The 15174-nt window shown below is 37.8% G+C and overlaps 1 protein-coding gene across 1 annotated transcript in view; it reads left to right on the top strand.

Annotated features, from left to right (window-relative positions):
* Window positions 1-15174, top strand: part of CDH2 (cadherin 2) — a 237457-nt gene that overhangs the window by 28978 nt on the left and 193305 nt on the right. The window contains exon 2 of the mRNA XM_056138030.1: window positions 7256-7367. Within this exon, the coding sequence (XP_055994005.1) occupies window positions 7256-7367 (112 nt within the window). The remainder of the gene's footprint in view (window positions 1-7255; window positions 7368-15174) is intronic.

Below are 15174 nucleotides of genomic sequence, written 5' to 3'. Positions count from 1 at the left end.
GGATGTAGGTAGTACAAGAGACTCAGTGAATGGTTTGCCGTGACATGTGGTCAGGCCCCAATTCCAAGGTTCCCAGCAGTATTCATGTATGGTCTTCCAAGCACTATCAATGCTCTCTCCTGAATAAAGGGCCAGTAACTGACGCTGAGCTCCTCTGCGTGTGGGATAGTAACACCCTCCCCCCCCAAAAAAAAAATTAAGACGCACCATGAGTTGGATTCATGTTGTCATTATAGTTTTAATATTAGCCAATGCAAGGCACCAGATGCTGTCCTAAGTAGTGTGAGCACATTTAACCATTCACCTGCCCCAGGAGTGGGTGCTGTCTTTATAGTCTATATTGTACAGATGGGGGAACTGTGACTTTTCTGGATAGGATTCAAATTTCATCAGCCCAGCTTGTTCCAAGTATGTGCTCCAGAGAATACCCAAATTTACCCTTTTAAGAGCCTGATTACCGCCACAGGTCATGTCTGGGCTTGTGTCCTGCAGTTGTGCATTTGAGTAGTATCTTTATGGAGATTCTGGGAGAGCTCATTAGACTTCCACGATACAGAAAGTGAGGACGCATGAGAAAACTTTAGGCAGAGTTATTATTTCATCAAGATCAAAATTCGTAGGGGTCCATGTAAATGGGTGCCCCTTTGAGGAGCCTGTATCTGTAAGCGAAGACACGGGAAGCCAAGGCTTCACGTTTGCCGGGTAGAATAAAGATGGGGGTTATTGGGATTGACCACAAGCTTGCTGTATATCAACAGGCCCTTTGTCCACGCAGCACCTTTCGCCTGGAATGCCCTTTCTCACTTCCTCCCCTTTCTCTGGCTAATTTTTAATCATCGTTCAAGACAGAGCCTAAATGTTGCTTCTGTGCCAGGGTCCTCTGATTCCCACAGGCGGATGTTATCTCATTGTTTCTGCTGCGCTAGCACTTTGTTCCCAAGGCGATAGATTTGAGATTATCTTTCTTAGTCTTCACCTCCCGTGTCCACAGTCCCTCAGCAGGGAACCATAGGCCAATTGAGGACTCTTCCTGCCTGGCACCCTTTCCATGCTGAGCCCTGCCCTCACTGGGCCCTCGTGTTTTTGAACTGTGTGCGCATCACTACAATCTGCCCTTCTTTATATTGCAGTGCCCGCTGATTCCAGCCTCTGTCCTAACTTGTCTCCCAGCTGTCACTGACCTCCCCCACCCCCAGCCCGCACACAGTTCCCTGGGAGTCTCAGAGAATTCTCTCTCAGACACAATTTGCTCATGCTTAAAACTCCAGCCAGGGCACCTCTATGCCAACCGAATAACCTCAAGCCACCAACCATCTATGATCTAACCCCATCTAAGTCTGCTGCTTCAACTTTTGACTTCCTGCCTCGTTTCTTGGACTCCAGTGACACTGAACTCATTGTAATTCCCCAGGCAGTCTGCTGTTTCTTGCCGCCTTGTTCTGGTTCAGCTGAAGCCCGCTGGGATGGCTTCCCTGGCTCCCGCATCAGCCTGACTGCCCTTGGGCTGTGCTCGAGGGTTGTCAGACCCCTACCCTGGATTCTCCTCATGCCCTTTGCTTATCTCCACTTCCCCTTACCACTTTGGAGCATCACCTTTTTATTTGCTTCCACATTGAGCCTTGGGGCTTCTAATGGGCAATGCTGTGATTCACTCTGCTTCCGATTCAAATGGACAGTTCGCTTTTCTTGCAAGAGCTGTAATGATCTGTTGTGCTTGCATGTATTCAACGCTTGAGATCTTGCTACTTCCTCTTCCTGGAGGTGAGGTCTTCGGCATTTCACCTCAGAGTGAGAACCTGTTTGCTCTATTGTGAAAAAACAATGTGGATAATTGCACTCTTTTCAGAGGGGACATTATGAGTTAAGGTAGCAGTGCTCTGTTCCTGGTATTCAAAAGTCTCAGTTTGAGTGCCCTCTCTTGGTATGACCAAGAATGTCTTTTTCTCTGCTGTTTATATGTGTCAATTCTTTGACAGCATCAACAGAATCATTTATATAGAATCTATTTGTTTGGGGGCCGTTCTCAGTGTTCTGGCTCTACTTGGTCTGATGCTTATTGGAGTGGGGTGAAATCATTCCTGGAGGCCCTCTGGGGATCACAGAGTAGCAGCGATTGGAGCTGGGCTGCTCTTGAGTCCATGGAGCTAGCTCTCCAGCCCAAGCAGAAGATTTTTGACAGCAGAAAATTTAATGGATTTCAAATTTTGGTGTCCGAAAAGTTTCATTTGAGTGAACAGGGTCACGCTCATTCATTTGTGATGTTGTATAGTTGCTTTTGCATGACAGCTTAGAGTTGTTATTTTAAAAAAAAATTATTAAATTACCGTTAGTTACAGTTACAAAGCTTTATGTTTGAGTTTCAGTCATACACTGATCGAACACCCATCCCTCCACCAGTGCACATTTTCCATCACCAGTGTCCCCACGATCTCCCCCCCCCCTCCCCGTCTCACCCCTCTCCCTTCCTCTATGGCAGACAATTTCCCCCATTCACTCTCTACTTTTGGGTTTAGGTTGGCAATACAGATGCTGAGAGGCTATCGCGTTTGGTCCTTTATCTACTTTCATCAAAGAGTTGTTAGTATCAGGCTAGATTCTGTCTGGACTTTCCTAATCTTTGGGAAATGCAGGTGATTGATAACCCCTTTCTTGCACCACAGGGATCTTGTGAGAAGGTAATTCTCTCCTACTCTCAACTTTTGAGCACTTTGTTCTGGACCCAGTAGGGGGGTCAGCTAGTGTTAGGGAGAAACTGTGGGTTTAACTTTCTGGAAAGGAGAGTGGTCTTGTAAGACTTTCCTGGTTTCTTAAAAAAAAGAAAAAAAAAACATAGCGAACCCCTAGCAGCTCACTGTATATCGGGTAAGATACCCATTCTGCCAAATAATGTTTCACATCTCTAGCACTGTTCACATTAGGGTTGAGTAATTCTCCTTGGTGGGGTTGTCATGTCCCGTGTGATGGTTGACAACACCCTATGCCTCTAATCCTAGAAGCCTGTAGCATATCCCTTCTCCTTGTGTTGACTCAAAATGTCTCCTGATAGTACCAGGTGTTCCCTGCCAGTGAAAACCATCCTGGATCACAACCCATTGTTGGATAACACTTAGATCTTAGATGAGGCTTAGACTACCGTTTGCTGAGGGAAAGTGCTAGGGCAACTGAGCATATGCCTTGCATGACTCAGCCCCAAGTTCTGTCCCTGGCCCAGGCACTGCTGACCTGATGGCATCCAGCATTACCGCCCAAGCAATACTGAGATGTGGGCCTGAGCACTGAGTTTTCATGCCCACACAGCCAAACTTCGTAATTACTAGAAGTTAATTTGGGGTCCTTGAGCACTGCTTGGGAGGCTCTCAGGCAAAAGCTGTTGCCACCAGAGGCTTTACAAGTGGTGTCTGCTTCCTGGGGTGGGCCATGCCCAGATAGATCACTTTGGAGTCCTGCAAGCTTAGGTTTAGCCTGGCCTTGGAGGGGTGCCGGGAGCAGGAAGTGAGGTGTGGCTGTGCAGCTCAGTGCATGGTGCAAGGCAGTCCAGTGTCATCACTTTAGAGGTTGTTCTCATTTCGGTGTTTCCTCTGTGTGTGTGTATGCGTTTTTTTTTTTTTTTTGTATACTTTGTTCTTTTTGGACTGGATGTTAAAAAGGGGGAATTAACCATAACTGAATAGGAAGAGAGGTTTTCCTTCATATGATATTAATATCATATAAAGAAAATATATTGCAGATTAATATCAACATATTTTTGTTGTGTTCATGGGGAAGAATTTGGAAAAGGCTGAGCCCTTTTTCTGAATATGTTTGAGATGTGTTTGACAAGTACGTTTTAGGATTTTTAGTCATTCTCTGTAGGAAAGGGGCCATTTCTATATCAGGAAAATGAACAGATAAGTTCCACAGAGGGTGGAGTGTGGAAGCAAATGTTCCCTGTTCAGAAACAAGGAGGAGACAATGGACAGAGGTGAGAAATTGACATTGATGTTTTCACTGATACTCAGGGCAGCCCTGAGATCCTCCAAGGGCTCTGTTGAGAAGCACGTTGCTGTTCATTCCCCTGTAGAGTTAAAGATTATCACCACCTCTAGCTTTTTTACTTCATTGATTGATCTCCAGGTTTGTACCTGCACAAGTGCACACTGCCCTAACCCCGGGCCCCAGATGGAATGTGACCCTGTTTACTCCTGTCTTCCTTTGTTTGCTTCTCAGACTGGCTGACTTGGCCTCCAACCTCCCTCTCCCAACCTGTGACCCTGACCCCTAGCCCTTTGATGGATACTGATTTAGAGCATGTTGATCCATTTCATATGGTGATCTTAGCAGTTTTTTTTTTTGATTGGCTAAAAGCAAAAGGTTTATTTTTAGGGAAGTGCATGGTGATTTAAAGCTCTCAGGTAACATACTATGTAATGATCTCCTAAATTTACAGGTATTGGGAGCCTAGCTTACTTCCCAATCAGGTCCTAGTATTTTATCTTTGTTCTTATGAAATACAGCATAAAAGATATAAGGGGGATAATATAATTTGAGACTTTTTTTTTGGAGGAGGGAGGCTACATTCTGCAGTGTTCTGGTCTTACTCTTGGCTCTGTGCTCAGGGTGTGAGAAATACCTCACTGGTCTAAAAATAGAGGTTCAGGGATTTAAAGATCTGCTTAAGTGTGACTTTCAATGGTTTTTTAATATGAATCTTACAAAGTGGGTGGCTGATGAGAAGTGACACACCAGTGCTTACAGATGGAACTTTTGATCCTTACTGCTGGCCCTTGGCCCATTTCCCTATTAATCTGGGTTCACCTGGGCTGACGTTCTAGTTCTAGTGGGGCTCCTTCAGATGTTGTGTCTACCTTTTTTGCCCCAAGTTACAGTTCTTTATTTTTTAGATTTTGAGGCCAAGGACTATGTGTGTTTGCTCACTTCCATAGCTAAAGTAGATCAGTTTTTAACTTTAGCTGGATTTCCACATCCTGTGTTCAGCACCTGGTGTTTAATTTCAGTTAAATTTCCACTTCTTTGCCGGTGACTCACTGCTCATTCTACAAAAGATGGTTCTTGGTTGTACTCTGGGGTTCATATGTAGTTCCAGGATCCAATAGGTTTGGTGCTTATAAGGTGTGTCCCTTAACCCCTACACTGTTTTTCTGGCAAAATCCTTACATTTTACTGTCTGTTTTATTATTCTTTTTGAAAGAAATGAATTGTTACAAATAAGATACAAACTACCTGTATAATTCTCCTGACACTTTTCTTGTCTTTTCTTCCCCAGGGTTGTTACTATCCAAAATTTATTATCACTACCTTGTGTATTTCTGTTCTGACTACATACTTGTTATGTATGAAACTTTTTATTATATTTAAACCTTAAATAAGCCCCAACATCAATCATGTTTCATATTTTATTTTTTGCAGAATTCATGCTACATTGTGCTATGAGTCCAAATTGAATTCGGAATGTCACATAGATTTCTGAAATTAATTGAAATAGTAGTCATGCCTAGGTTTATTTATAATTTAATTTCTCCTTCAATCTTACATAAAACTTAAACTAATTTTTTTGTTATTTTGAGATGTAATTATAGCTCAATTTTTATTTTTGTCTTCATTTTGTTGAATGTTCCATTCACTGATAGGACCGTTGGTTAACTGACTCCTCCATTGCCGACGTTAGGTAATCTCCAGGTCCCACGGTTGTAACCATGCTGGGGTAAACATTCGGCAACTGTGCAAAAAAATATTCATTTTTTCCCAAGGTTTGTCCAAAATACACTCCAGTATAATTGGCACCTATATAAAAGTACTGGTGGCACTTTCCTTGATTTTATAATCCTCTCTTACACATTAACAGGTTTACAACCGTTTGCTAACTCATTAGAATGACTTAATATCTCACAATGCTTCTTTGAGATTAAATCATATGCTATCTAACGGAATTCAGATTTTACTTTCTTTGCTTCAGATCAAAAATAATAGTTCAAATATTAGATTTTTCTGCATTTTGCATCCTATTTAAGTTACAACACTTTCATTTGCACAATCCAGGTAGTTTTTAAATTTTGATGGCATACTGTAGGGTTGGCCTCAGGATTCTGAAGTCTGTTCTGGGGCTTCTACCAATGTCTGAGTCTTCTTACAGTGCACAGTTCTTATCCAGACTGCCACAGTCTCTCTCGTGGGTGGCCTCAGTCCATTTTTCCATTTTCTATCCCCATCAACAGATTAGCAGCTTCCAATAGTTCATCTAAATACTTGAGTCACTGAAGAGGTGATTTGGTTGGAGCGTATTTGAATGTTATGTGGATATACTGAGGAGTAATTACTATATTACTGTAGTAATATCAGAGGACTGAAAGAAGTAGTGTTAACAAACTAGGAGGCCAGCACTTGGTATGACTGAATTTTAGCAACTGAGTAGTTAACTGATGAGTGAGCAATTGGTCATAGAGTCAGTTACTTTCTCACTGTAAGTATTTTACTGATATATGTCTATATGTTTTTGGCAGATAGGCATACCCAGCAGTGCTTGGAGGGTCTATCATAGACTCTGTGCTCAGGTGTTGTGCCCACTGATGGTTGGGGCTGGGGAGAGAGGAAACATGCAGTGCTGTGTGAGGGAATCCGGGTCTCTGGCATGCAGAGCATGCCGTCAGCCACTTGACCTAACTTTCCAGTCCCTCTTTATATTTTGAATGAATCCTGCCCTTCAAATTAGACGTCTATACTGTTGGTTGATTGGTTTTACTTGGAATAAAATGCTCCTTACTCAGGAATCAGTATATTGAAATCAGTTTTATATTTTGCAAATAAGCAACATTGAAACAAACTTTATAGTCTAAGAATTATATGAGAATAAAAAATCAATATACTTGTACGTGTATTTTTTCTTTCAAAGTTTTAATGTTGGTGATTTATGGAGTCTGAATACTACTGGACTCTCTCCTGCTCCTACATCTACTTGGATGTTTTTTTTACTCCATCAGCAATGACCGTTTTAATGGAAATGTCCAGTCTTTGGAAGAGCCTGGAATGTATTATTTAGATTTTACTGGACAGGACAAGTGGGATTTGTTCCTTATACTCCAGTTATCTAAAAGATTAACCCTTTGCCCTCTCCATTCTAATTGTATCCATTAGGAAACAAAGGGTAGTTGTTTGTAGAAGATAGTTGGAAAATGAGGCTTTATGCCAAGTGGAATGTTTCTGAGCTGAAGGAGGTAGCAATCATTGCACACATTTCTTTTTTTTTTTTCTTGTGTTGCAGGCATCTGTAGAGGCTTCTGGTGAAATCGCATTATGCAAGACTGGATTTCCTGAAGATGTTTACAGTGCAGTCTTATCGCAGAATGTGCATGAAGGACAGCCTCTTCTCAATGGTACCATCTCAAAAGATATATTTATACATACACTGTCTCTGCTCTTAAAACAAATTAGCCATTAAAAAGTCCCTAAATCATCTCTACTGTATAACAAGTATGAATTTTTCACAATCACTATAATGAGACTGTAGGGACTTTATTTTAGGATTACTGAAGAGCTCATGAATCTCTTATGTACATAATTGGAAGGCTCCTGATCTCTTCAAAACTTAAGATTGCTTCTTTTTTTAATTTACATTAAAATGACTATATAACTAATTTACAGTTTTTCTACATACATTTTGCTTACTTCAATAATATTTATGAGACATTCTATGAAACATTCTGATGGTTTGAAAAATTGGGCCCCTAAATTGACATAGTATTTTGAATTAAAAAAGGAAATAAATCTTTAACAACATAAGATGATCTCTAAAATGTAAATTGTAATGAGCAGATGAGCAGTGAAGTTCTGATGCAGGAGCACAAAATCTGTATTTCTGTTACAATATTTTGATAGAAATTCCTAGGTATATTAGTTGTGAATATGTAAATTTTAAATATATTCCCATCTCTTACTTATGAAAGAAGTTCATTTTAAATTATTATGAAAGTTATTGCCAATAAGTATAGAACAAATCTGAGCTAAAACTTGAATATCAAAGGCAAACCTGGAAGTCCTTTCCTTTATCTCTAATCAAAAGCAAACACAATTTTTTGGTTAGTAGTATTTTCATGGGCTTATTTATCATTATATGAAATGTCGTTGAAATGTTAACGTAAGAAGAATTGATTAGTAAGTTGTATTTAAATGCTTTTTCCCTGCAAATTGTGCCTAACTCCAAGAATGTTTTAGAGCGCTCCTTTTAGAGTCTGTGCAACCTCAACTAATTAATTTACACAGAGCTCTACCATACATCCTTAATTGAAGTGTCTCTGCAGCACTGACAAACCATAATGCTACAATGCTTAAGAATACCATAGCAGAGAACTCTGAAATAAAACAGCCTCTTGGGTACTGAGTTTATTTGGGACAGAAGGTCATCTTATTTTTACTTCTCTCTGATCGTGATTTATTAACACCTGATTATTTTGAATTAAATTGTAACAAAAGATATCCTCTGATCCATGCCTCTTAACATGGTATTTTAATGAGTGAATGTTTAAATCAGTCTGTTTCCACATTGAACTGCTATCTCATCTTTCTGGTTATCATTGACATCACAAAGTTTCCATAAAATAAAAATGTGTAGGTTTTGTTTAGCTTATCATGAGTCTTAGAATGAGTCACTTTTGTCATTTTCTTCAAATCTGTAAAATTATTACATGGCATCCTAGGACATCTACCGTTTGTAAATAGTATTTAAATGGCGAGAATGGTGTTATAATTCTGTTTAGCAGTTCACATAGATAAAAGTTATCAGTGGAATTTGTTCAATTCTTGGTTTATTTTACCTTGTTTTGATTTTATGGGATGATTCTCCCTGGTGCTGAGGGACCTGACTATTTAGTTCTCGGGGACCACCAGGACCACACCCAGTGATGCTTGACAGTCAAAATGTTGCTAGACATGACAGTGTTGGCAGAGGGGATATTGTACCAGGGGTTCAATTTAGAGCATGCAAGATGCGTTGCTACCCTTAAGCTAACTCCTGGTCCCAGAATTGTTTGCATTTTTGAAATTTGCTTTTGAGAGTTATTTTTAAATGAATAATTTCTTCTAGTCTCTACTCCTAAAAGCTTGTTATAATTTCTTGGTTATAAATAAACACATGGTCTGTCACTAGAGATCATTGATTTAAGATGAAATTCATTAGCATGTTGAATAATTTTGAACATGAAAGCCTGGTTCCTACTTATTAGATAATGCTGCTGATAGAAGAAATTGAGCATAGCTGCTTGTCAGACCACTTTTGCAATAATCTAGAAAGATGATTTTTCTGGAATTATAAATGTGAAAGATGGAAAATACTTTTGACTTTGGGATCTAGCCATCACTGAGAAGTATGTGATAGTGTCTGCTAGTATGTCTATAGTTTTGGTGTGCTCAGCTGTATTATTTTTATCTTTTAGCCTTCTTTGAAACTTTATTTTTATGACACACCATTCTTTTTTTCTTTATAATTCATAGTTTATGTTATTGGACATATTTACACCCAAGAATATGTTAAATGAGACATAGGATAACTAGAGTACAAAATATTTCTTAGTGAAAATCTACCTGATCCTTTATTTAGGGAAGAGAATTTGCTTGTTTTTTTTTTTGGTAAAGTATCAAAATTTCTTTTTACAAGAGTAAAAACTATCAAAATTCCTTTCTACAACTCTTATAGCTGTCATCAGTTATATTTCCTTTGGAGAATAGTTACTTTTAAGATTTATATATATTTTTAGTTTTTAGAGTTTTCAGTGGAATGACAATCCAAATCTGTATCTATACACTGAGTTTCATTTCCATGCCTTAAATATATTCATGAATTCTGTATGCTGCAATAAGTCCATTTACCATATATACAATGCTCAAAGGGCTCTATTGCTAGAGTGATAACTTTTGCCATGGTTTTGTGACTTACAGTAAAGAAAGAAGCAATTGAACATACATGATAGAAAAGAGTTTTCTGAGGTATTTGCCTCATGGCAGGTTCTACCATATTAAAGTTTGTAGTGGGAGAGCCTATTGAAATTTTAACTCCTGTCTCTTGACACTAACTTTAATTTCTTGTTGATGACATTTGGAAAGCGGAAATCAAGAGTCCAACAGTATATGTATGACCATTTCAGTACATTATAGAATGAACTCTGGCGCTTGAGACCTTGATCAAAACTTTAACATTTTGGTGTATGAATACCATAATGCTTTTAGTTTTTAAAGCAATATAGTATTTGCGGAGATAATGGAAAATAATAAGCATTAAAAATAGATAAATTGGTAATTTTACTGGTAATTTTTGAAAATCTGTGTAGAAGCATAAATGCAAAATGTGAATTACAGTTTGAACACGTTTCTTCCTGCTCGGTTCTCAATATATGTTTTGCTGTTGTAATTAGTATTAAAGAATGAAATGCACCGAACTATTTATGGTCCTCCAGTTTCTTTTCATTAGCATACTTTTTGCAAAGTCATAGAGTGGACAACTCTGTTCTGTGACTGGCCTTTATATTTCATGTTATAATTTATTGAATATCTCCAATTCTAGGAAATGGCTTCTGTTGTATTTTATTTTAGCAACCCCAGATTTTGCCTCTATCTTTGCACATACAGGTTGTTTCAAATTTCTCTCTCACATTTGGTGCTGCTATGGAGATTCCTTTTTAGCTTTTTAACCAATTTTTCTTTAAGGATATTTTATTTGGGAGTTTGTGTTTAAAGATAGAATTACTAGGCCAAAGAGAATGCAGTGTGTGACTGTTTTTTTTTTTCATTTTTGTAGGACTTTTTTTTAATAGAACTGAAAGTATGTTGGTTCTTTTCTAGATCCTTATTACCACTTAATTTTATGATGCTTTTCATTTTGCTATTTCCCTGCAGGTGACATACATTCCTTTTGATCCTGTGATGTTCTCTGTGTTTGCCTTTATAAGTTGGGATCAGTTTTAATAAGTATGACAGTCATTTTTACCTTGGGTTTTCTATTCTTTTTTAAAGGCATTTATTACCCCCCCCCCCCCTCATTTTTCAGATAATCAAATTGGAGCTCAGAGAGATTATAGGCTTTCCTCCATGATTATACAGCTCTTTAGATTGTTAGCTGCAGATCTGGAATTAGAACTCAGGTTTCCAGATTCCTAATTTACTTCTGATGATAACAAAGCATAATGTTATATCCCAGGGAAGAGTGAGAGCAAATAGAGTGAACCTAAATGTCCAGGGGTCACGTAGCCAATTTATCTTCAAGCGAGTCCTCTTTATTCCCCCTTTATTCCCACTTAACACCATGGCCTTTAGCTTATGTTTACTAAACAAATACAGGAATTTGTGATCGTAAGGTAAACAGTATTTCCAATAATTAAAAATGACTTCCAGTTATTGTCACTGTTAGCCTCCTTGCATATATCTGTTTATAAGCAGAAACATTTAGGGATTGGAAAATAATAGGGTGTAATCTATAACTTACACTCCATCAAACGAGAAAAAAACCGTCTTGTGGTAGCACATTACTTGAAAATAAAATAACTGCAATCATAAATTTTCATTCTGTCACCAGCAGTGTATCTGACACCATGAAATAACAACCACACTGTGACATTGCAGAAGGGAATCTGGGCTGTTTTTAGTGTGGATGTCAAGAGTGATTTTATTGTGTGTTTGCACTGATGGTCTGCATGCTTAGACATTTCACTAAGTAAAGCCCTCCAACTTTGGTCAACGTAAATAGCAACCTGCAATTACCATGAATATTTTCAGTAATCCATTCATACTCACTAGCTCCGGGCATCTCATGATGATTATTTTCTACTAGATGGAATTTTATTTAGATTAGTTTACTGCCTGATTGAGGCTTGTCCACATTAGCATATTTAGAGGAAGCTGCAGTATGGTATCTTCAAATGACAGTACTGAAATATTTTTATGAGTTTACTGAAACTCCACAACATCACTGCTTTCTAAGTAACATGACAAATTCTATATGATAGATGTTAATTATTTGGGAAGCTGTACAAATTTTTAAGCTGGTCTGTTGTTTTAGAGGTTAATTGGTTTTGCTTAAATTTACTTTTAATTTTGAAAAATAATTATTGCTATTGAATGAATAAATATTTTGAAATAATTGGAAAATAGGCCTGTAAACATCTTGCTTATAAAATCAGCAAGCTCCTTGCACTTTAGCGACTTACAATTGATTATGGGAAATGGTGCTGAATTGTTGAATTTGTTCTCTAAGATTGTGAATTTTAGCTAAAAAAAAAATGAAATGCTTAGGTTCTGAGAGATGGAGAATTTGTGTGTATGGGTTTGTGTGTGTATGTGTGTGTGTGTATATGGTTTGTGAGGCAGTGTTTTTGTTTTCAAGAGCAAATAAGTATATAATGGGATTATAAAAGCTAAAATATTATACATTTATATTTCCATCCTGATTATTTAGGCCCAAATATATGGAATTATTCTGTGTATTTTTTTATAATTTTAGATTTAGTTTTTGTAATACAGCACAGAAAACTCAATAAGCCGATTTGGGTGGCCACTTTTATTTTCAAAGTCCTTTGGCAGTTATTCAAAGCCTTTAGTAATTTAGATTAACTGATGTCTGTTCCTTCACAATGTAGTAACCAGATCTGCATTCAAGAAATCAAGTCACTGTTTTATATCTGCCACACATGCAAATATATTTACAAACAGATGCAAAAAAAAGTTTTAGTATGTGTCCCTTTAAAATCAGAGAGACCTTTTCTCTATGTCCCTTAAGGATCTTAAAGAATAAACATAAGGTAGGGAGAAGAAAGTATATCTAGCAAATAAGTGAAGTATAATACTGTGTGTCAGATAAAAAAAGGTATAGAAAAATAAAGCAGAGGGAAATTTGAAAAGTATATGGTAGTGCAATTTCAGTTGGCTCATCAGGGGAGGTATCATTTCATTGATGACATTTGTTTAAGAACTGAAGTTGGAGATAGTCTGGGAGTTCAGTATATCTGAGGGGAGGAATATTCAATCCAGAGCACACAGCAAATGTAGGGTCCAGGAGTAGGAATCTGTGTGAAATATTTAATGGGAATCAAGGAACTTATGGGACCATAGAGGAAGAAAGAGGAAAAAGATGTTGCATGATGAGCTCAGGCTCAATGAACTCCCCCGCAGGGTGTTGCAGACCACCGCACAGACTTTAGTTTTGGAACTATGTATAGTTTAAAACTCCTGGAGGGCTTTCAGCAAAGGCAAAGCATGACCTGACTCACAAAATAGGATCTTTCTGGTTGTTAAACTAAGAATAGACAAAAGAGAAAGACGGGTAAAGGAGGGCACTGAGAAGGCTGCTGAGAATGTGCATGAGGTAAGATGGTGGCTTGGACCAAGCAGCAGAGTGGAAGATGAAGCTGTTGGATTCCAAATATATTTTTAGAAGGTTTTTAAGTGAAATTTATATTAAATGAAACCAGTCATTTTATTTCACTTAGATTATTTGGTTGGGGGCCATGTCCAACAGTGCTCAGGGCTTACTCCTGCCTCTGTGCTCAGGGATCACTCTTGGCAGGCTCTGGGGACCCAAATGTTCTGGGGGTTGAATTTAGGCTAACTACATGCAAGGTAAGTGCCTTACCCACTGTATTGTAACTCTGACCCACATGAACCATTTCAAAGCTCGGCATCCTTTATGATATTTACAGGGATGTGTGATCAGAACCTCTGTCAGTTTCAAACCTATTCTAATTCAAAGTGAAACCTTTTTACCTAGGAAGCAATTTTCTCTTCTTCCTCCCAACCCTCAATTTCATAAATCTCCTCTATCTAAGCTCTTCACTTAGCATAGTGTTTATTATATTTATCCACATTGCAATATGTACCAATACATTGTTTTATCAATGCATCATTTTGTGGGTCAGAAACATAGGAATACATACATACATAATATACTCCATTATATACTAAATCATAACTTTTTTACTGACTAGATAAACATTTTGGATGTTTTACCCTTAGGGCTTTTTTGTTCTGGTGTAAATGTGAGCATAAACTTACCTTTTGAGTACCTGTAATTATGTTGTATGTATGTATCAGTGTGGGATTCTGGGGTCATATCTTAATATTGTCTTCAAGTTTTTGAGGAAGAGTTGAACTTTCCAGTCATGGTGGAGCCATTTTATATTTCCACTACCTGCATGCATGGGTTTTAGCTATTTTTGCATTCTGGTCAACACTTCTTTTATTCAATTAGTTATCCTAGGCGATGTGGAATGGTGGTTCTCTGTGGGTTTGATTTCATTCCACAAATGACTGGTGATCTGAATATCTTTTCACATGTGCCATTTAATATCTTCTTTAAAAATGTGTTTACTGATGTCAACCATTTTCAAATTTAAATTTTTCCTTGTTGTTTTTGATTTCTAAGAGTTCTTTATATGTTATGGGTACTAGACCCTTACCAAATAGATGATTTACATTTATCTTCTCTCATTCTGTAGGTGGGTTTTCACTTTCTTAATAATTTCTTTGATGCACAAAAGTTAAAATTAAGTGAAGTCAGATTTTTCTATTGTTTCTTTTCCTCTAGTGTTGCCATATCTGGGAATTCATTGATTAAATCCAACGTTATAGGGATTTACCTCTATGTTTTCTTCTAAGTGTTTTGTAACTTTAGTTCTTAGATTTAATTCATTGACCGTTTTTGAGTTAACTGTTACATGGTATGGGTCTTATTCTCTCAATATGTTCCCATGCAGAGAAGTTTTGATGATTAGGCAGGTGATGCAGAAAGAGAGGAGTTAAAGATGTCTGGACGTAGGGAAGAATGTTAATAGATGGGACAGCTCAGCCAATGAGATGAATATCAGGAATATCAGGAATACCAAGAAGACTTAGATATGACTTCGGGATTCATTGTAATAGGCCAGGCTACAAATGAGTAGTCAACATATATAAATAGAAAGTAATTCTTTAGCCCATGGCAAAATTGCTTACAGAGCTGAGTGTAATGAAATAAATTTTGTGTTAACTCAGCATTACGAAGTCAAGATGTAAGAGACAAAATGAATAAAAGTAGGCTCAATGTGAACTGAAAATTCACCATAATGATGCAATATGGGGGTGACTGAGAATTCACTATTATTATGCAATTTGAGTGCATTCAACAGTAAGTTGAATAGGGAACTCTGAATGAAGAATAAGTTT

Source organism: Sorex fumeus, unplaced genomic scaffold (assembly GCF_029834395.1).
Source record: "Sorex fumeus unplaced genomic scaffold, SorFum_2.1 ptg000128l, whole genome shotgun sequence".
NCBI classification, from domain to species: Eukaryota; Metazoa; Chordata; class Mammalia; order Eulipotyphla; family Soricidae; genus Sorex; species Sorex fumeus.
Note: the sequence above shows the minus strand (reverse complement) of the source record. Positions and strands in the feature narration are given on the sequence as shown.